Source organism: Syngnathus typhle, linkage group LG1 (genome assembly GCF_033458585.1).
Source record: "Syngnathus typhle isolate RoL2023-S1 ecotype Sweden linkage group LG1, RoL_Styp_1.0, whole genome shotgun sequence".
NCBI lineage: Eukaryota > Metazoa > Chordata > Actinopteri > Syngnathiformes > Syngnathidae > Syngnathus > Syngnathus typhle.
Window position 1 is genome coordinate 8,266,394 of NC_083738.1, and position 22,607 is coordinate 8,289,000.

General features: G+C 42.3%; 1 protein-coding gene across 2 annotated transcripts in view; it reads right to left on the minus strand.

Annotated features, from left to right (window-relative positions):
• The window catches only part of efnb1 (ephrin-B1), a 66,985-nt gene that overhangs the window by 13,462 nt on the left and 30,916 nt on the right, over positions 1–22,607 (minus strand). For both annotated transcript variants that reach the window (XM_061275581.1, XM_061275574.1), the window contains exon 3: positions 748–840. In XM_061275581.1, the coding sequence (XP_061131565.1) occupies positions 748–840 (93 nt within the window). The remainder of the gene's footprint in view (positions 1–747; positions 841–22,607) is intronic.

Genomic DNA, 22,607 nt, shown 5'->3' on the forward strand with positions numbered 1-22,607 from the left:
AACCATTCACACTCAGAATCAGACCTATGGAAAATTTAAAGACCCTACCTTGCATGTTTTTGGAATGTGGGAGGAAACTGGAGTAGGAAGGCCTGAATCAAGATTTGAACCCACAACCTCTGCACTGTGAGGCAGCGGATAAGCTAACCACTGTGGATGGATTAAAAAATGTATATATATGTATACTAAGAAGCTTCATTTTTTAATGGGCTGCACAATAAATGTACAAAATATCAAGATCGTGATATTGGCCCACGTAGTTTAAATATCGCGCAATTTTCATATGGAATTGTATGCTTGTATGCTGAAATAATGATGAAATAATGAATAATGAAATGCAAAATAATGGAATGTTTGGAAAAACTCTAATAAAAGTAACATTTACATAACAAATATGTAAGATTATATTTAATGTATTAAAAACTTAACATAATACATCCTGTATACATTATCGTGTCTCGATGAGATTTGGATTTATTGCAGGGCTGTTATATAATATTTTATTAACTTTACCTGGTTGTGCCTGCTAGATCATCTATTGAATGTATGTCACAAGAGGACAAGTGTGTGCACACTGACATATAAATAAAAATAATAAAATAGGAGAATCCTTGTTGGAGGCCAGCGGCAGGCAGTCACACTCGACACAGACAGAGTGCTAAATGAAAATGTCACAGCAAAGTGAAACATGGCTGTAAGGCATCAGCGCTGCATTGTGCTCTACACAGGAGGTGCGTACACATTTACCTTGTCCGACTTTCATAATGACTTTCATGGCTCGGCTCTTGCAGACGCCTCCCTCGCGGTTCTCCAGGCCCTCTACTGTTCCATTGGAGGTTGCTGATGGGGGAGAAGGAGATGAACAGAAGGGCAAGGACAGGGAGGAAGGTGGGGGGGTAGGAAGAGAAATGGGAGAAAAAAGGATACAGTGGTTAATGAGCACGTCCATAACGCACAGGACTGATCAATATTTATCAAACAAGCAGTGATTAGTCGTTGCAGCTATTCACCATTCTCACCCTAAAACAAGGACCACCACCTCTACACTGCAGCTCTCATTAACATAATAAAGTGTAATCAAATGAATTGAACATGAAAGTTGGACAGTGGATTGTGAGGTGGTTGAGAAGGCCATGGTCAGCATGTGTGTGTTATTGTTGGTTGTGGTGGAGGGAGTCATCTATTTGTAGTCGTGAGATATACCAGCCAGAGTTCGGGCACCTCCAGTTTCCCAGATCGGGGCCACATGTGCCATGGCCGTCTGGTAGCGTAGAGAACTAAATGCAACAATAATATTTGTCTGTGTCCAGTTGTGCAGATTGTGAGTGTCAGCTTCTGCGCTTGTTTTTTAAGTATGTGTTCTGGTCTGACATGAGCGAGGGGCTCAGGGTCGAGGGCTGTTTATTCAATGTCACGCTCACTTCACACACCATGACACAATTGGCTGTCTATTTTAGGGCCTATGATAATGACCTGGGGAGACGGAGTGTAGCGCTGACCTTAACACTGAGTGGCTATGCGCAAGGCATCGTGTGCATGTGTGTGTGTGGGGGGGGGTTAATATGCCGTGGGAGCTCTCCGTCTGGAATTTCCCGACTGATCTCCACCTCCGTTTTGTCTGTTGTTTAAACATACTCCCTTCCCTTGAAACGGCTACTTCTTCAGCCTTCACCTAGCTCAACTTCTTCCCTTTTACCTAAAGCATATCGAACCACCACAGGCGGCAACAGTGATTTTATCAGAAAAATGGGGTACAACCCAATTAGAAGGCTGCACACCCCGCAGAAAATAGGTATGCTCTCCTACTGTCTGAAGTGGTTTTAAAAATACTAATTTCTCACCAAACGACATGTTAAAAATCTTACAACAAAAAGTGACATTCATTCTAAAGCCACAAGTAAAATAAAAATCTTAGCTCAGTCTAAATCATTTTTATGTCTGTGTCACATATTTGTGTGGCCAACTGATGTTTGACACAGTTCATGGTGCTGCAATTTGGGGATAACTTTGCCCTGACACTGGACCGAAGGCAGACAGGAACAGGAAATTAAGCAGACACACACTAAGGAGATTACGCCAAAAACAGCACTAAAGGGATTAGGAGACAAGTTTATTGGTATAGGACTGATCTGTATTAAATATATAAAATATAAAGAAAGTTAGAACCCAAAATGTTGGCTTTCCTCCACTGCTGTAACTTTTGTTCATTTTTACATTCATTTTCTTCCAATTGAATGCCCTGGTATGACATCACACTATTCACATAGCAATCTCACCTCCACACCTCGTGGTAGAAACCCAACCCAGATCAGGGTTTTGGAAACCCAGCTGTATTGCTACAAAGAGAGGCTAAAGCTATACTGTATCTAAACTACATTTCAGGTGGTCCCATTTCAAGCCACTGTGGACAAAATGGGATGGTTTTGAGGCAACACAAGGGGACGTGATGGACAAATGTAACAAGTTGTGATTGTAGTGGCAAGATGTTTAAATTGTCAAAAGTGAAAAATGGGGGGCACGCATCTCAACTTGACAGTACGTAATAGGGGTGTAACACAATTTGAAGGTGGTATCAAACATTTATTGAGCGGCAGTAGGTGTCCGCCCTCGCTGATGTAAACTCTGGAGCCGGGCCCGGCAGTTAAGCTTGATGCGACTCTGCCCTGGCCACGAACGGGCACCAAAGCTGCCTGGTGTTCATGATTCATCCGTAGAAAGCCTTAACGGAACGTGAGAGACCCATTACAACATGGCGGGCTCGGAGAACGTACTGGCATCTGTGCTAGGCTCCAGGCTGAACCACAGTGCGCCTTTGAGTCTTCGGGGCTCTCCGGGAGCAGCCCTGTCCTCCCTATGGCATCTCATAAATAGTGTAACAGACCCTGAGAAAACAGCAGGACTTGAATAGGGAGAAAAATGACCAAAGATCCACTAGGTTTTAGGTAAACAGGGATGCTGTGGCTTCCGGGAACATTGACGCCTAAGCTGTAGAAAAGCTGTGGGCTGGGTCCAAGCACTGCTTCCACATGAATCATTGCATCTACAAGCAATTTAACTTGTGCTGTTTCAAATAGGCTTAAAATGGGCCTGTGCTGCTCTCAAAAGACTAATCCAGTTGATCTGTGTCCTGTCAGTTCTAAATATAATTAATGTTGACTTTTTGTTGGCCCGGATGAGTTTTAGCTTCAGACTTTGGCAAAACAGAGGACAATAAAATAATATGATGCAATAATATTGTGCTATACATCAGATCATAACTCCGTCTCTAAATTATGAATAGAAGCAAAACATTTGGTTATTAGCGTGGCTAGAGTATGTGGTAATTTGTGCAAATTAATGCAATAATGCCACGTCACAAGCAAATTCTCGCTTGTAGACAGCAGGCAGGCATTAGAAACTCATCAAGAAATAATGGATTGTACAAAGAAAAAGCTGGGAGGAAAATAATACTGAGGATTATGTGAGCAAGAGGAATTTGCACAGTTTGAATATCCTCGGGGCGGCGTGACTCAGTGTTTGGGGGTTCGATTCCCAGCCATTGTGACCATGTCATCAGTAAGTGAACGAGGGAGCAGTGTGAAGCGCTTTGACTACCAAAGGTCGAAAAACGCTATACAAGTGACAGCCCATCTTGGTCTATGTTAAGTTTGGTTCAATTCAAACAAACTGATACTGTGGTGTGTTTCCCATTATCTGTTATTTTTCTATTATCTAAATCCCGGTGGCGGACAATCAAACTAATAGATACAACCTGTTTTAGGCTGGTGAGGTTACACTTTGGAAATGCTTCTTGATGTCTCAAATTCTAAGTTTTGATACAAACACATTCCAATCGATTGCTTTGGCTGCTGCTTTCGGTGCTGGGATAAAAAATAAAAAGGCCAATGCTAACTGAACCACAACAATGTGACCACAAGTTAATGCTGGTGCTAGTGCTAAAAAAATGTACTTAATTGGCATTTAGTAATCCAACCTGCATGGTATTAAAATAAACCAGACCTGCACTCCTTGAAAAAAGTGACTTTTATCCCTGTTCCAGGGCCAAAAAGGATTGTTTCCTCGCTATATAAAAAAAGAAAGGAAAAAGTCAAATCGAGGTTACTAATTCAGTCATTGTTTGCTTAATTTATTGATTTTATTTTTTTATTGTGGACGGGGTGGGTGGTTGGGGGATAACATTAGTTCTAAGGCCACGCTAAGAGCATGTCAGGACAACTGTTAAGGAGAGCAGAACCGACCACTGTCGTAATGTCTTAGACATTCTGCACCTTAGTCGTCCATTTTCCAACCAATTTACCATCTTCAGAGTTTTTACATTTCCGGAGCCAAGTTAACCAAGAGAATTAGCTCTTTGAAGAATGTGCTCAGAGGCACTTGAATAATCACACTAAGAGTTGAGCGTCATGCTCTGAATTTTATATCCACTCAGGGAGAGCAAATCTTCCCAGTGTTAACTTGCATCTGTCATCTAAATGAACTATTCCTCCAGGCTGACTGAACAGGTTCCAGCATTACCGATGTGGCACAATGATAGCTTTGCCCTTTGAGGCTTCTGTTTGGGCCAACAGCTGGAGGCAGGCCGGATTTATGAAGAGATGATCACTTTATATGTTGTTTGTGTTCGGGCCATTTTAAACGTCAAATAATTCCATGCTTTAGTCGTGCCGGCGGAAATAATAATCTGATTAGCTGTGTCCAAACGTAACCACATTTCCTTGTGTATTCTTCCTTGTGAATCCCACGTTTGAGTATTATTCAAAATAGTAGCAGGCGACAGCAACAACTGTTGAACACATGAGGTGCATGCTTGCACTTTACACACTTACACAAAAAAACTCACCAACCGTTAAATATTGTGTTTGTCGTTACAACTTGTCACATATCTGAGTATTTACATCGATCATGTCACGAGTTCACCCAGGAAAAGATGATTGCCAGCCGCAGCTCTCAAACATCCCAACCTGACTACACAAGGACACGCTGTCAGCCTTTCATTTAATCTGAAAGCCTCTCAGTCACTCCATCTTCTCTTCCTCTCACTCTATTTTTCCCTTCCCCATCTAACCCTCTTCCGCTCTTTCATTTCATCCTTGCACACTGATGTTAATCCAAATCGGGATTTCCAGATATTACCAGTTCGTCGGTCAAGTCGTGTTTTGGAAAGAGGAAAGTGGGGAATTGGGTCTTCCTGAGTCTTCACTGAGATAAAGACACAGGGGGATAAAAAGAAGAACAAAGAAACTCAGAGCCTTCTGTTAATGATTTAATGACGGAGAAAAACGGATTAACAACAGCGGCCGGCCGGCCGGCCCAGAATAGAGAGAGAGGTGGTCATTGCATGAAGATATGTTCCTCTTTAAAATAAAGCAGTCGGTTCCAAAGCTGTTTATGGAAGTATGATTTAAAGCTTTCTTTGTGGGTGTGGATGCTTGGCCGCAGAGTGACTGGTGGGAGAACAAAAGATCTACAGCTGCTGAAGTCATAAGAGAAACCAGGTGCCAAACGTCCATGATGGGAAATATCTAAAGTCACATGTTGGAGCCAAGACACAGCCTAACGGGAGAAAAAGCTGGCTTTGAACAAAGCTTTCCGTTCCAATGCTACACATGCACACATTACTTTGTGTCGACATTCATAATAAGTACAGCGGAACTTCTAAAGTCAAACGCCCCTGAGGTCGTACATTTGGAATGTGTTTCCAGACTTCGCATATCGAGTGAGATCTCAGATCAGTAAACACCAAAGCATTACCTTTGTGCCTATTTTGCTTTTGATTAATTTTTGTGTCATTCGAATAGGCCAAAAAAATACCTTTTCATGTTAGGAATTGAGAAGAATAAGAGAAGAAGAATATATGTTAATGTTTTGGATCATTCAAGTTGCCTTACCATGTGTCATTGTACTTGCAGAAAGAAGTGTAAGTTTTGCTTAAAGTAACAATGGTTTACAGTGTAAAATAGGACATTTTTGTCCATTTAAAATAAAGAAAATACTGTATGAATAATCATCTCCATTATCCATCCATCCATTTTCTGAACCGCTTAGTCCCCACGGGGGTCGCGGGCGTGCTGGAGCCTATCCCAGCCGTCATTGGGCAGTAGGTGGGGGACACCCTGGACCGGTTGCCAGCCAATCGCAGGGCACACAGAGACAAACAACCATTTGCACTCGCACTCATGCCTAGGGACAATTCGGAGTCTTCAATCGGCCTACCAAGCATGTTTTTGGGATGTGGGAGGAAACCGGAGTGCCCGGAGAAAACCCACGCGAGTCCGGGGAGAGCATGCAAACTCCACACAGGGAGGGCCGGAGGTGGAATCGAACCCGCACCCTCCCAACTGTGAGGCGGACGTGCTACCCAGTGCGCCACTGAGCCGCCCATCTCCATTATTATTAAATATTTTTTTGACTGTGTAAAGTTTACACAAAAAAATGTCCCAATACAAACAAAGCAGTTGGCAAGCCTATCAAACTGACTAGTGTTTAACCTTAACGGTAGTGTTTGCAGTTTAAAAAAAAAAAAGGCAGATACCTACATACATCCTTCTCTGGACCCATTTTTTCTCTCCAACTTAATTGTAATAATTATTTTCAAACTTGTCACAAAGGCGCGACGGTGGAATGTTGTCACTCAGTTGCTCAAGCGAACCGCAGATATGGAACAATCACTGGATTGTACGAGCAAAACAAAGCATTCTCACAGTGATTTTTCTTACTTTGTGTATTACAGCAATAGTTTGAGGTATCTTTGATTTAACATGTTCTACATGAATTTTTCAACTTAAATGTTTGTCATCATAACAACTAGAAATTTGATTTTAGTTGTCCTTTTAATCTCTATACTCAGCACACTAAATATTGCCTGCATGGCTAAAAACCTACAACTAAAAATCATACATTTGGCTTTGCTAATACTTAGGGGTAATCCATTATCGTTGAACCACATCACATTTTTTGAACACATTATCTATGATTCATAGTATGTCATTTATATTTTTTCCAATGTAAAATATTGATATCCGCAAATAAGATAACAAACTGAACAGTTACAATATCATTGTCATAAACAAGCAAAAGTACTGGATGCCAGGATGGATAATTGCGGTACCTCACAAGTTATGGTATTTATTTTGTTGTTAATTTCAACAAAGTGCCTTCTGTCTTTTAAATAACTCTTAACCCATTGGCGAGCAACACCTCTTACACTGTATTTATAAAATGTATTCAATAATGTGCCATAGTCTGGGGTATCAAATACTTTTTGAAGAGCAACAAAAACACTGACAAAACGGTGTTCTTTTTGTTTTTTTTAATCCATGGATGTAGCGATTTCTTCAGTCAATTCCATTTATACTGTACTAGTAGTAGAGTGATTCCAGAGAAATCTATACTGGCTGTTACTAAAAAATGTATACTGGTCTATAAGTGTATTCAATCCATTCTTATACATTTTTCCAAGATTTTTGATAGCTGTGGTAATAGATATGGATCTGTAATAAGAAAAAATCTCAAAATGACTTTTACCAGGATATATTTATCAGTCACATTGTGCACAGTAGTGTATATGAATCACAACACAAATGCACAGAATCCCTCTCTAGGTATTCATGGTGGGGAGGGTGGGGTGATCCAAGCAGAAGAGCGAGTGCCGTATAAGAGATGATGCGCTGACCGACCCAAACGACACCAGCTAAGGGCAGAGTGTGATGCACTGCTCTATATTTATTCTCAGGTCTGCTAAATGAGGTCACTCAGGTGGTCCTGCTGAATACATTCCCTATCCCCATCATGAATCATCTGCTGCTTATTATTCCTGTCCAGCCCAAGGGGCTCACTTCTATACAGCGCAGTCGGCTGTCTGTGTGGGTACTTGTGTGTGGTGTATACATCTACTTTTGTGAGCCTGTGTGTGCGGCATCTGCCCAAAGCACAGAATGAGAGGATAGAGACAGCCCATGTGACAGACAGAGAACAGGTTGTTTAATGAGAAAGTGGATGAGGGGTGACATTCATTGGCTACCTTTCACACACTGCTCCCCTTTTCCCTCCCATCACCACCACTAACGCTCTGCACAGCATTCAGACTTACATTTGGGCGAGCTGAGCAGGCACCTCATAGTCACAGCAACCGCCCATTATAATGTCAATATTTTCGAGGGGGACTGGAAAAAAAACCCACAATCTGATAACCAACACTTAGCATAAAAGCAAAACATTGCCCATTTCGGGCAAAGCAGGCAGCACTCAGGAGTGTGGATTATGCATTAAACACTGCATCACAACAGAAATGGCCACTTCTCATACCTGCCATATTTCCATCTCATTTTTATTTACGCTCACAAAGCATAAGAGGAGCGGGGGAAGGGGGGAAAAGAGGCTATTTGCACAAATATTTCACTCATGAATGAGCACAGAGAGGGTTAGATTGGGTTTATGGGCATGATTCCAGAGATAACCCTCCTCCTGCAGCCCTGACATGCATACAAGCATGTATACACACACACATTCACACACACACACACGCACGCGCACACACACACACACACACACGATTGCACGCATACACACATGACATGTTGAGTGGAATAGCAGACTGGAATATAAACAATGTGGATGTTTGCACTTTGAACCCTTTCTAATCCTGAGTATTAGGGCTGGGCCAAATCCTGATTACGCCTGAATGAAATGGAGCTAAATAGATGTCCCAGCCTATCAGACGTTCATTTCTTTGTCCTAGAAATAGAAATGGAGAATGCAATCAACCTAGTGCCTCTTGCTCGCCGTCTCGTCGAGGATAGTATTCGAGACAGGCTTTGCTGCAGCTCGAGGAAAATACATTTGACTTTTCATATCAGCTCTGATGAATTAGATATGCGCAGCCGGATTTGTACTTCATTATGGTGTTTCTTTTCCATAATGGATCCTGGCAGTAGCTTGGAAAAAAAACATACTTCGGACTAGGACATAGAAAGCACAACTGTTGCTTGGAAACTACAGCCTGAAGGGGCACACCTTTTCTGGGGTCACCTGATTAGACTTTTGCGCTCATGCGTATGAACACAAATCAAAGTGCATAAAGTCGCAGTCCCACACAGAAAAACGTTCACTTAAAATAGTTACCAAAAATGTACAGAAGACATTAAAAGCAAGTATAATGTACCCATGCATGCATGCACACGCAAAATTCCACACACCCAGACAAACACCGCAGGCTGGCTGCTTGTGTAGCCAGAAGATCAGGAGGGACTTAAGAGCTCCTCCGGCACCGAAATTACAGGGTACCTCTAAATCCTCCCAGCAGAGAGCACTATGGGCTTGCACGGGGTGGGTGGCGGTGCTGTGGAAGGGTGAAGGAGGGAGGGAGGGAGGGAGGAAGGGGTGTGTGGTGATGGGGGTGTTGGCAGAGGAGATAGATTGAAAGAGGAGCGCTGGGTGAGAATCATCAGCAGAGGAGAGGAAGCTGGTGATTCCTTTTTTTAAGCACACCAGAGTGTGCAAGTCAGGGAGGAGTGAGACTTGATCTGTCTGAAGTGCGCTTGTGTGATTGCATGTATACGCGTGCACAAGGCGGAGGAGGGCTAGCCATGTGCGTGCATGCATATGAGGGAAATTTGAAAGGAGGTGATGAAGTGAGGAGGTGAGCTTAGTTTGGAGCAAAAACCAAGTGGGAGGTGATCTCTCTGTCTGTGAGGCAGAGGGAGCATACGTGCGTGTGTACGTGCGCAAGTGTGTGTGCACGCGTGCAAAACAAATGTCTGCCAACTTGATTCTTTCACACTAACCAATTTTCTAACTCTCCACTCTGGGTTGTGTTTGCTCGTCGCTATATTTGGTTGTGATTGCGTTCTGAATCGGTACGTTAGGGCGTGTGCGCATGCTTGGACAGGCCTCTTCATGATGTGTGTCGACACCTTTGAGTATATGCCCATCTTCTTTTTCTTGGTAATGGTTTGGTCTTGTATCTAAGGACTTTCAGTGCCAGTCTTATCAAGTTGGTTCTTCAGGACTGCCCATGAAAGCTTTTTAACCTCTGCGGAGGGCCTGTCAGCACCTCCCAACGTGTCTGAGAGTGTATCTGTGTGTGAGTGTGTTTGTATGTGAGTGTGTGTGTGTCGCGCTGGTCTGAATAGAGGAATCAGCCAGCAGACAGAGAGACTCTGCATCATTTAGCTGCGGGTGTCTTTGTGTCACCTTGTGCTGAATCCAGCAGGGAAGAGCTTTAACACCACTGCACTCTCCACTCTCCATTTCCCAACTCAGCATGCCGCAAAACCCCCTTGCTCTCATTCATTGCACAAAGCATCCGTGACACAAACACCTGAAGACAGCATTGTCCTGCAAGCGCCAGCACGGCACAACGGAAATATCGCATCGGAAGTTTCCATATGCACGGATATGAGGAAATAAAATATGTGCATGCGACGCAGGTCGCCTGTCAGATCGGTCGGAGATAAAGGATGCTGAATAACAAGACGACCACAGGGAGCAGAATAAGTCATCTGTCTCAAACAGAAGCAGACTGAGCCCTCTCCAACATTACAGCACATTGCATCCTCCAGCTTTCCCCTGTGCGTCTGCCATCTCTACACATACACGCGCACGCAACTACGCACGGAATGAGACCTGCTCAAAATGTGCATGCATGCCCTGGAGCAGATACCCATATAATCTGACAGGAATGCGCCAAGGGGAGTGAGGATAGTGACATTTTGATGATGGTCGATTGGCACAATAAAATAGAAACTCCCGCAGGAGGCTGTGTAGATTCATTAACACTTGTGCATAATATTAATGTAAGAGCATGACAGCTGCTGAAATATTCACTCATAATATCATCAGCACCCTGAATGTTATATGTAAGCCCATCATGGCCGTGTTGCACGGAACATTTCACAATTCACCTTTACTAGCTATTTCAGCAATAATATAATCTATTGGCAGGAGCCTACGCAAGCCTCCCTAATGACAGAGTAGCTAATTGTCCCTAATGGCACTTTTCAGTCCGACTGAGCTCCAGCTTCTGAAAACCTCAACATTTTTATCCACATCATGTGCAGCCTAAAACAAGGCTTTGAGGCTTGCAGTAATATTTTGATTCATGTGGGCAAATGTGTTTTCTATGTACTTTCCAGGTTTCAAGTGCAGATCTGCACCTGGAAAAATGACTGACAACACAGATATGCCAGGTCAATACAAAAGCTGCCAAAATGCAATGAATACTGCTTACCCATCTTGACCAATGCTTTGCTGCTGGACTAGAATGTTTAGCATCACGGCTAGTTGCACTAGCAGTATAAAAAATGGACACTACGTAAATAAACAGCTAAAATGACATTATTTATTTATATAAGTGTGCCAGATAAAAAAAAACATTTAAGATAGCTGTGCAAAGGGTAGGCCAGTTGGAACGGAGTGCTACACAAATGTCTGACAGTAATGCGCACTGCCAGCCACAAAGGATGCTGAATGATACATTGGTGAGTCATGTCAGGAATGAGGAGTATCATCAAAAGGTAATGCTGTTAATATAAAATCTGAATCACGCTGCCCCCAAATTGCCTGGAAGATCGGGATCCCCTCAATATATATCATAGCATCAGTAACCTCTGATCGGGATTCTTTTTCTTTTTTTATGCTTGCTATTAACATGGCCATCATTTTGTTTTTCTCTAAATGGTTCAGCCCTGGTGGAATCCTGGTGACCCTTGAATACATAAAACACGCAGGTGAACAAACATACCCCAAGTGCAGCACACAACCCACACAAGCACTAGAAGACAAAAATACAGCCAGTGCACATACTTGCCTGTAAACTCCCTTCTCAGATGGTGACATGGGTTAACTAATGGTACTGGAAATTTTGCGTGTTCAGAGAAATGAGCAGAGGAAAAACTGGGTCAGGGGGAGAGATGTCATCCTACCCCCCCCCCCCCCCCCCCACACACACACACACACACACACTCGAAAGCAAAAGGTTAATATTGTTCATATGAGTTTTGCTGGTTACTGTTGGTCTCAACTAGTATAAGCACAGGGGGGAGGGGGGCAAAATAGTGACCCAATAATGTATTTATATGTATGTCCAATGTATTCTTTACAATAGAAAGCAGTGGGGGTAGTGTTATTCTTTCAACAGTTCATCTGACACGACTGGCTTGTCATCACCACTGGCGCATTACTGAACATTTTGATAAGTCCTCCCACCATTGCTTCAAACAAAATGGCGAACACGGTTAAATTGAGCATATAATTATATTTTCATTCTCTATTAAGCATAAAAACTCACGTGTGGAGAAAATTGATGACCAAAGGAAAGTATCACAGAGGGAAAACTGAAAGAGTCTTGTAATGAAATGAAATAACTCGTAGCGGCTGCAGTAAATATTTCCAAAACAATCAAAACAGAAAGCCTTGACACAGCAAATTCAGCATGGGGATTATTAAAGACAAAGACAATGCAGTCTCTTGACACTTTCATGTCACACACTCTTTAGCTGGAGCACTTTTGTATGTCAAAGGAACATTTTGGTCGTCAAGTGCTGCTTTTCAAGTGAGCATATGCCCTCCTTTTATTCCAAAGCTGCTACAGTGAAGTGAAGTGCTCCATTTTACATGGTGATATTAGCACACCTAGTAAAATAAATCCAAAGTGACCCTTCGCCATGTATTAGGAGTTCGCAATTTCACTCAAGAATGATTTCTCCTCCTTAGATTCTCTCACTTTAAGGCGACAAAAGCATGCCATTCTGAAGAAGAATAAAAGAGGAGGAAAACTGAGTCATGGATTTTAAACATTCAGGGACCTGCGATGCTTTAGACCGAGTATTCGGAGAGGAATCATTGATTTATATGGCGATACAGATGTTTATCGTCTTTTTTAGCACGGAGATCAGTGAGAGGAGGATGAGATGACAAGCTGCAGGCGACAGGCTCTTATTGCGGCATGAATAAATCCAGACCTTCATCTTTTACGATGCCTTCCCGTCGAATGGAAACCCCTTCTTTTCCTTATGACAACCTTTCATTACAGCCGCTTATGGCAGGAGGCTGACACCTCGACTGTATGCAATTGTGGTATGTGAGCTATGAAAAGCTATTGGGGGTGGAAATGTTGATTTCATTAAAGAAGCTGCCCCATGTCTGCTTTTGAATCCCTCATTAGCTCATTCTTTCCCTGGAACGTGTCAATGTCCGTGTTAATTTCTTCACCTTGTTTGTTTTGTTTTTAGATCACCTGTTTGAATAAAGGCTAATAAATAAATTCAAAAGATAACATTTTTTGATTAAAAACCTCGTCTTAAAAGCTTTAATTTTTGTTTTCTGCTAGAACAAAACACCACATTTGTGAGCCATGCTCTATTGTCTTGTTATGTAATCAACAGATACATGCAGACAAAGGGTCTCCTGGTGAGCTTGTTCCCAGCAGGAGGCTAACTGAAGTTTTGCGCTTTGGACCTCATTTGCACTGATAATCACATGAGGTGAACGCTGGTTCACTCAGTAAATCCCACCCGATGATAAGACTGATCCTCTTCATCTTTTGTCCAGTCTTGGTTGTCTTTCAAATAAAAGGTGGGTTAGGACTGTGGACTCCAAAAAGAAGTCACCCTCCTCCAATGGAAAGGTCCACGAGCCACAAATCAGCCAATTGTGCTGATAAAAGGAGCAGTGGGATGGATCGGAATGTGATGGGAGATAGTAGTGGCATGTCAAAGGCCACAAGGCTCCAAAAATCTATCGTGCCAAAGAGCTCATCTGTGAGCAATACACCAGCAGTAAGACACCCGCCGCCCCCCACTCCTGAATGAAAAAATAAAGAGCCAAGGAGCTGGAACACATTAACAAAGAGACAAAGACAAAATATCAACACTCGCCACAAGCGCTTATGTGTGTAAAAAATGCAGTTGTGTGTGCATTTATGCAAATGTACTGGGATTTCAGTATGTGTGTGCGTGCGTGTGTGTGTGTGCGCGTGTGTGTGCCTGTGTGTGCGTATGACTCATGTGCGTGCACTGCTCCAAGACTGTGTCTGTTCATGCATCGAAGAGAAGGGTGCTTCATCGTCACTGACCTTTTCAGGCTGAATTATGACAAGCAGGTCGGGCCGTCCTCGCCGCAATAACACACGTCAAGGATGGCACAGAAATAAGTAAACAACAACACACTGCTGGCCATCGCACATAGAGGATGCAAAACAGACCCAGGGAGGTAGAAAAATGAATCGTTATTTCTTAGATGCATTGCGACATCAAATCATACTTTTCAATAACCTGTTATTAATTCATATATGGCTTGTGGAACTGAAAAAAAAAGTAGAAAGCATAATAAAACTGTGAGAAAATGTAGACTTCTTCTCTTCTTGGCAGCATGTTTCCAGTTTCCTCGCTCCGAGGTATTGGAATGTGGCTGACAGTATGGAAGCTTACAATTGTCCAAAATGTCTGACGGATTCTGATTCAGGGAGAAAATAAAAAAAAAAGAAAGAAAGTCGAATTCTTGATTGATTCGCATGAATGCTTGTATGGCTGTTTGCTTTCTTTAAAGGAACAGTGTGTAGAATTGAGTGATTTTTCAATGTTCAATAATTAAAAGAAAATATTATTAATTTTAGTAATATGCCCAAAATAGAATCTGTAACATCAACGTACATCTATTTAGTTGATCAATTCTTACTGTCTAGGGTTTTTTCTGTGCTAGAGGAGATTTTCTCTTTCACCATTGTGGCCAAATGCTCATTCACGGAGTCTCTTTAATTATATAAGGTGCACCTAATCCTGCGCTGTATGACAAGAGATAATTGCTACTGTGACTTGGTGCTTTAAGAATAAAATCCAATGGAATCAACTAGAAGTGACAGCACTTGGAAGATTCCACGTATTGTAAGGAAGAGAAAATAGAAGCCCAAGAGGAAAAAAAACATGGTGGTGGTGGTGGGGCTTACAATTGTCCCTATCACCGAGCATGTGCATTCAACGTCGTACCTAAAGCCAAGGGGACAGCTACCTGCTAGCATACACAAAGTGAACACAATTGAACACAATTCAGAGGGTCTCTAATACCCACACAAGCTCTTATCCAAATGGAGTGATGTCATTTGTGGTGTTGTGACCACAGCTGACGAACTTCAGTGAGGCTCTCTAACAGGAGTGTCCAAACCTTTTCAATGAGGGCCACATGCATAAACAAATGGGAGTGGGAGGGCCACTTACTCGGTATATAGCCTTAACTTTAGTGTATTAAAGTTGGAAAAATCAATTAAAAGTTGTCAAATATGTTATATTGTTGATTATAATTAAAGGCAACACTGCATTCATCACTGCTTTCCATGAATGGATCTTTATTGAGTTATTCCTAAAAAGCTTTGGTAGCTCATTCTCAGAACAGCAGCATCAGATTTCTGACTGAAGACTGAACTGGACTTAATAACAGAAGTGTATATAATTTTGGTAAATGATTCTGGTCAGCATCAGCTGCGCTGGGTATGTAAATCGGGCTATCTAGCTACAGTGATGATCCGATGGCAATCGTGCCAAAAATCAACCAGCAATGTGCAGTGGCCTCTACTTACGAACGCCTATACTTACGAACTTTTCGAGATCAGGTATTGTGGAATATATCTTTTCCTCACTTTAATTGGAAACGGCACTGACATTTTTGAAGTCCTGCATCTTTTCCGGGCACATTATTTCACTGACTTTAACGAAGCAGTTTTGTATGAGGTCTCTGTCTGACAAAGGCTTGCCATTTCTTGCGATGAGTTGGGCAACCACGAAGTTGGCCATTGTAGCCTTTTTTTTTTGAGAAATATTCACTCTACCAACGTGTCTCAAACTATCTTCACTCGCTTTCTAACTTTAGTTTCTTTGGTTCTGCAATGTTGAGTATCTTGGGGACGATAAATTCCTTCTTTGTCGACTTTTGTCCTCATTGGTCAAGCAGTTGCCTTGAAAACAGTAGTTGTTGAATAGTAGATCCGCCTGCTGTTGAAATTAAAAAATCCAATACATTCAGGCAAAAGCTGAAGTGTGGGCCATATTCTATTCTATCGATAGAATTTATTGCAGGCCAACTAAAAATGGCCAAATAAAAAAACTATCAATTGCGGCCTGCGGGCCGTAGTTTGAACACCACTGCCCTATAAGGTCATTCTGTGACACGGAGATGGAAAGGAAAATATTCTTCTTTCCTTTGTTTAGTAGTTGTCAAAAGTCCAATCAGACGGTTTGAGAAAATGCTGATTACATCCTAATACACACCGAGCCTGTAGCTGGAGCGCAAACACTCACTGATTACGTCCTCCCTGGTGCTCCTCTCACCTCATCCCCGGTATTGGTTACACGATAAAGCCATTCTGATCGAGGATCAGCGTTTTCGGCGCAGAGTGGTTAAAGAGTTTGGGAGCTCAACCTCGCTTCCAATACAGGAGGGAGTGACGGCTTCTCAAGGCCCCTGGAGCCCCTGAGCCTCCCAATACAAATAAACAGCTACAACACAAAAATGTCTGGCAGATTCGAAACAATTTCCTGAAGGATCTGTCAGTGCGCGGCAGAAGAGGAGAGGTAGGGAGGATCTAAAGAGTGAAAGGCTAGAGAGAGTTGAGCAAGATTATGTTGCAGGAAAAAAAGAAAAGGAAGAGAATGAGGGAACAAAATCGGACTCGCGGGTTTGGATTAGAATCAAATCTTGCCATCAGAGGCTGAATTATATGGCGCAGACTTATTTGATGACACTATTTTCAGTATCCATCCATCAACGTGAACAAATTGTGGTCACCAGCATTCGCACCCAAAATCAAAGTGAAAATATCCTGTCGTGGTTTGAGTGCCTATCAACACATGCGCACAGCAGTCGCTAGTCAAGGTAGGCAGGAGAATGAGTGCATGCGGTTTGCTGTTTTCTTTTCCGGATTTCTATTTGCATGCGAGTGTGAGGTTATGAGTTTATAGAGATTTGAATTTGCTGATGTGGCTTTGAGGATATTTATTCCTGTGTTTGCACGCACACGTTTGTCTCCTCCTGTTGCTGCGTTTGTGCGACTGTGGTCAGGTTGGAATGGAACATGGACATTTTGCCACTGAGCTGAATTCAGAGAAACAGGCTCAGCCCTGGCCCGCACAACAGTATTTATATTCCCTATTTATCCGTCGGAGAACCACAGCAATCTCTATCACCGCCTTGTGATTCATGTTTGTTTGCTTTGCTCAGAGCAGATTCAATTTCATCACTGAGACTCTTTCCTCTTGCTTCCCTCCCAAAAAAAATTGGCTTTCTGCAGTAATGTTCACACCACCGCTCATTTGCGGCAACGTCGAGCAGTCAGCGGTTTTCCTCAGAAAAGGATAAGGCATTAAAACTAATAACGTCCATAATTATAAATCCATATTTCTCCGATGAGATTGAGAAAACAAGCTCAGGTTCCAGCTCGGGGAGAAGGACTTCTTGGCAGGAGCCGTGAGGGTGCAACAGAGCGGCTGTTGGAAAACAAAGTCGTTTCAGAACGCGCCTTGGAAAACAGAAACCGCTGTTTTTTTTTTCGGGGTGGGTGGGAGGGGGGGGCATCTGACAGAGGGCTATGATTTCAGCTTAGCCATTGGTCCATGAAAAGAAGAATATGTATTGTTGGCAAAGCACAGAGCAAACAACCTCAGACATATGAACTAGAAAAGGAAACATCCATTTGCATGTGTTAAAAAGAGCATAAGCTGCCATTGTTTCATCATGCTTATATGTTCTTATTCAGGAACAAACCGCAATGTTTCACCATAAGGCCAATGATGCTGTTCTCTAATATTTACTCTTTGCAATCACTTCCCCAAACATTAATCTTTCCAGCAGTCTTAAAATGTCTCCTCTTCTTTTTGCCTCAAGCTATTTTGAGGTTTTAAATGCACCAAGATGGGTTTGACATTGCAGATGGAAATAAATGAAACAAGGAAGCTTACTTTTAACTTTTGAGAAGAGCTAACGGAGAAAAGGAACATTGTGTGAGAGGTTGGCAAATGAGGTGGAGAAGAAATACAAAACAAAAAATGAATGGGAGTGTTGTTGTCTGTGTGCTTTTGTGCTGTAAGGAGATGCTATCAGTTAGAGCGAGTGACTCAAACACAATCTTAGCAAGGCTCACAAACACATTTAGAGATCTTACAGGCTGAATAATGACGGTTGGGATGATGAGAGGGGGGTGAGGGGGGACAGCGAGGCGTGGAGTAAAGTATTCTAATAAGGTAAGCGTGGAGCTCGGTTGAGTGTGTTAGGAGTCGTACGAAGGCGACTAATTGAGATGAATACATGAATATATCATCGAGGATGGAAGGCTTTAGTCGTAGCCAATGACAACCATTCACTTGTCTGGCCACGTAAGCAGGCCTGCCTGTCTTTGTAACAAAGTCTCTCCCCCCCCCCTCCGACATAACCCACTCTAAACAAACTCCTCTGCAATAAACGAAAGGCAATAATGCGGTGCCTGCTAACCCCCTCAGAATGAAATATCCAAAGGAGAAGTACCAGAGGCAGCCTGGATAGATTTGCAAAGCAAGCAGAAAGTCACATATTACGCTGCTGCTCCATAAACACTAAGACAGGGGGGTTAAATCTCCTTATCCTGGGCCGTGCTGCTCGACTGGGGCTAACCTCGCTGTTAGCGGGGTTTACTTTGAAAAGTACTACCGATTAACAACTTAAAACGCTAATCGGTAACACCAATGACAGTTAGCCCGAGTCAATGAGTAACTTGGATTTTCTTCAGGTGACGTTTGCATTGAAGGCTAACTTAGCGTTTACACTCCAAACACAAACTGGTATGCTGGCTATAAAACTGCATTCAAACACTATTATGGGTGGTGTAGCTTTTCATTTTTCATCCATTTACGATGCTAGTCAAAAATAAGAACATCTAATCACGCTGCTCGCTCTGTAAGTGATTTGAAATGTCTACAGTCTGATAAATGTGCAACAATAGAGTCTGTTCTTTGTTCTACATTGATAAAAAGCATGCACGAGGCTCAAACATTCAGACAAAAAGAAAATCTGCAGCAGTCTCTTTCCTGTAATTCAAATCTTTGCGTGATTTTATCGAGGGAGGTTACCAGATGTTAAAAACCCATTTAATTGCAAGTTGGAGTGTGAGTCATTTGCATCTCTATAATCTGACATTCAAAATGCCTTTGTCTTTTCAAGAGCGCAGCTGACAAATGCATGTCACTTGAATAGGGGGCTGTGATTTGATTATGGTAATTTCCTGATAACTCTAAAAGATGACATCTAACATTCTTTTTAGAAACATTGTGCAGAATCTCAATCGGGGCCTGATGTAGTTTATATCAAACCAAGTGCGAGTGAGCATGATCTGCACATACTACGCTTATTTCCAGGCAAATGTAGGGGAAGGGGGACGATCGGATGAAACCCTGACCAGGGATTTCATACTTGACCTTCAACTTCAGCCCAAAAACAAGATGGTTTGTAAAATAACATTTATTTGTAGTGTTTACAGAAGCCAATGGCCCGGCAAGGGAAGGAACAGCAACTTTTAACGTGTAGGTTGATAATTATAAATAAAACCCACGCTAAGAAAAAAATACCCTGTCAGGCTTGAGCACGACAGACATCATTTTACAGTGTCAAATAACAGCTGTCAAATGTCGGCTTGTGTCTAAATATGGCTTGAGCAACCATGCGTGGGTTATAGGAAGAAGAAAAGGTAATTCTAAATATTTACGTGACAGGTTGTTTGTGGACACACATTAGCTCTCCCTTGCTGCTCGTAGTTGAGATAGTTTTCCGGGATTTAGCGTCAAACTCACTGAGTGACAGGAGCACAAACATCTCCGCTGTTTGCCGCAAGTCATTACGAGGGCGCAAGTCTTCCGACGGTGAGGGAGCATGTGCCCCGCTGCGGCAGTTTTCCGCTCTGGAAGTCTGAGTCCACGACGGCACACTGAGATGGGGAGTGACAGATGTCAGGAAGGATCAGGCTTACCCTGCCAGCTACACAAGGAATGAAGGGAAAGGACTAGAGGGGTGTATGAGGACTGGCTGCTTCTGTTTATTGCCTTACGGCCTCAGCCTTGGAGAACACAGTCATAGTCAGCACTCATGCGACTATTTCAGCAAGAGAACTCAATCAAAGAGTAAAAATGAACAAACTTACCCTGCATCAAGGCTCGAAATATACAGATGAATGTCGTGTTTTTTTTTTTTCTTTTTCGAGGCTAATTCCGGGGACCTGAAACAAGGCTTTTAACAAACTACAAAAATGTGACAATATAATGAATAATTTGGTTTTCTTTTTAATCAACAGTTTTTAATTCTTAAATTTGCATTGTGTATAGCAGCAAGTTATTTTTCTCCTTGCCTATACAAGCAAAGCTAAATGTATTTTTTTTCTTTTATTTTGACTTGACAACAATTCAAAATGAAAACCCAGGACTCTATTTTAAAAACAAACAAATAACATGAGCAAGCGATATGTTCTGTTTTGTTATTTTATGTTCTATGTTCTTAACAGTCCTTTGTTACAACTGAATATTACTAATAATTTATACTATATTGATATTACATTTACATATGTACATTAATATTTGTTACAACTGAATATTATTAATAATTTATACTATATTCATACATTGTACTTTCAACCTTACGTATAGCCTGGTCTGCTGTAATTTATATCCAGTTCCAGTTTTGCTTAGCGAGTGGATTTGCTCTCCAGAGGGCAAACATATATTAGTTTCCGTGCTATTTTGCTGTTCAACATTAGATGTTCTCCACTTAAACGCAGTTCCAGCCAAACGTCTGAGAAAAGTGAACTGGATCAGCCAAGCACTTAATTCCACGCTAGTCGTGTCAGTTTTAGGTTAGCTTTGAAATTAGCAAGGCTCCTTGTTTCATCAGAACGATGCTTGTCAGAAATGTATCTTGACTGTCACCACAAGGGCAATGACTCCACATGTTTATCTGCAGCAATAGCTGACCGGCCTAACCCCTTTCCCTGGCCTAATTTATTTAGTTTAAAAGCCTTGAGTCTGAAGTCATTTCTCTCTGCAATCTACAGCCTTTAAACTCAACACAGCTATTTTCCAAACAAACATCTCATTCCAAATCCCGTGTTTAGACAACACAATGAAATGCAGCCAGTGTGTTTGGTTATTCGTGTGCGTTCGTGTGTGTGTGTGTGTGTGTGTGTGTGTGTGTGTGTGTGTGTGTGTGTGTGTGTGTGTGTGTGTGTGTGTGTGTGTGCGTGCGTGCGTGTGTGTGTGTGTATGTGAGTACTGATGGATGGCACAGGCTGCTGGAGCTGGTCTGGAGTTTGAGTTTAGATCAGAGCAGGGTTGTCATTACTGACCCCTGCTGTGTCTCTTGACCCTTTACATGCACACACACACATGCGCACACACGCACGCCTGTCAGAGCTTGCCTGGGATGCACGGAACCAAGTGGCGGACATCCCCTGCAGTGACACAAGGCCAACAGAGAGCCACATAAACAGGCACCATTTGTTGCTTACTTTACCCCACACCTTTTGTTGCTTGTTCAGCCTCAGTCATGAAGCATAAAGTGGAGGGGGCAGTGAAATAGATCAAGGAAAAGACCCATAGGGTCAAAGTGCAGATGCACCTTTGAAATGAGCTCTCGCGTTGCATCTCTCTCCCATGTTTGACAATAAATCAGGCCAGATAAGCTCACTCTGTTGATTTAGATTTGCTTCCTATTGCCGAGTGGGTGGACTACATTCCCACTTGTGACATTTACAAGGCAAGCCTTTGGACGCAAACATACAGTGGACTCTACAGCACAGAAAAGCCGCAAATATGTGCTCACCTCTCACTGACTGTCTCTTGGGGGTTTAAATGCACACTGCATGTGGCCGGCATGGTCATTATATTGTATGTACACCACACATGATAGATGAAGTGAGCCACGGTGTAATACACAGGCCGCAGAGTAAGAAATCAAGTCAGCTCGTCCTGTTGCAAAGGACAACAGCATTAACATACAACAAAGACAAATACAACATCTGATTGCTGCTGACACGAGAAACTTACAGTATGTGAGGCTAATAATGATGCACCATCACTTGGATGGAATCTGCACGTCTGCCGAAATACTGCAGGCAAGTACTCTGAGTTGCTCCCATCAATACACTCTTACACAGCAAAGACATTAGAGTGCTTCAATAAAGTTGCTATTGTCAAGTCAAGTCTACAAACACAAATTGTTTCCTCAAATCCTCCTCCTGTCTGAAAGCTCTACTATTCCCTTGTGGGGTAAAAAGTCCATTCTTCTATTTTTGAAGCTATTTATTTGTCCACAATCATATTCTTTGTTTAAGTTTAATTATTGATATTACAACAAAAAACACCACTCGGTGTCTCTCCTATCATTAGTAAAACAATTTAAAATTTGCTTAGTATAAAATTCACAGTGGAAAATCCTACTACAGACCACTTCCAAGTTTTGCTCCGTCCTATTCCATTTTGTAATGTTTTATAGCATTCACTTCATTTTACTACGACCGATGAAGTTTCTCTTTCACCCCGTGACTGCTTTGTCAAAGTTTTTGACGGTTAAAAACTTGGCGAGGAATCAACGGGGATTTCAGCCTGTCA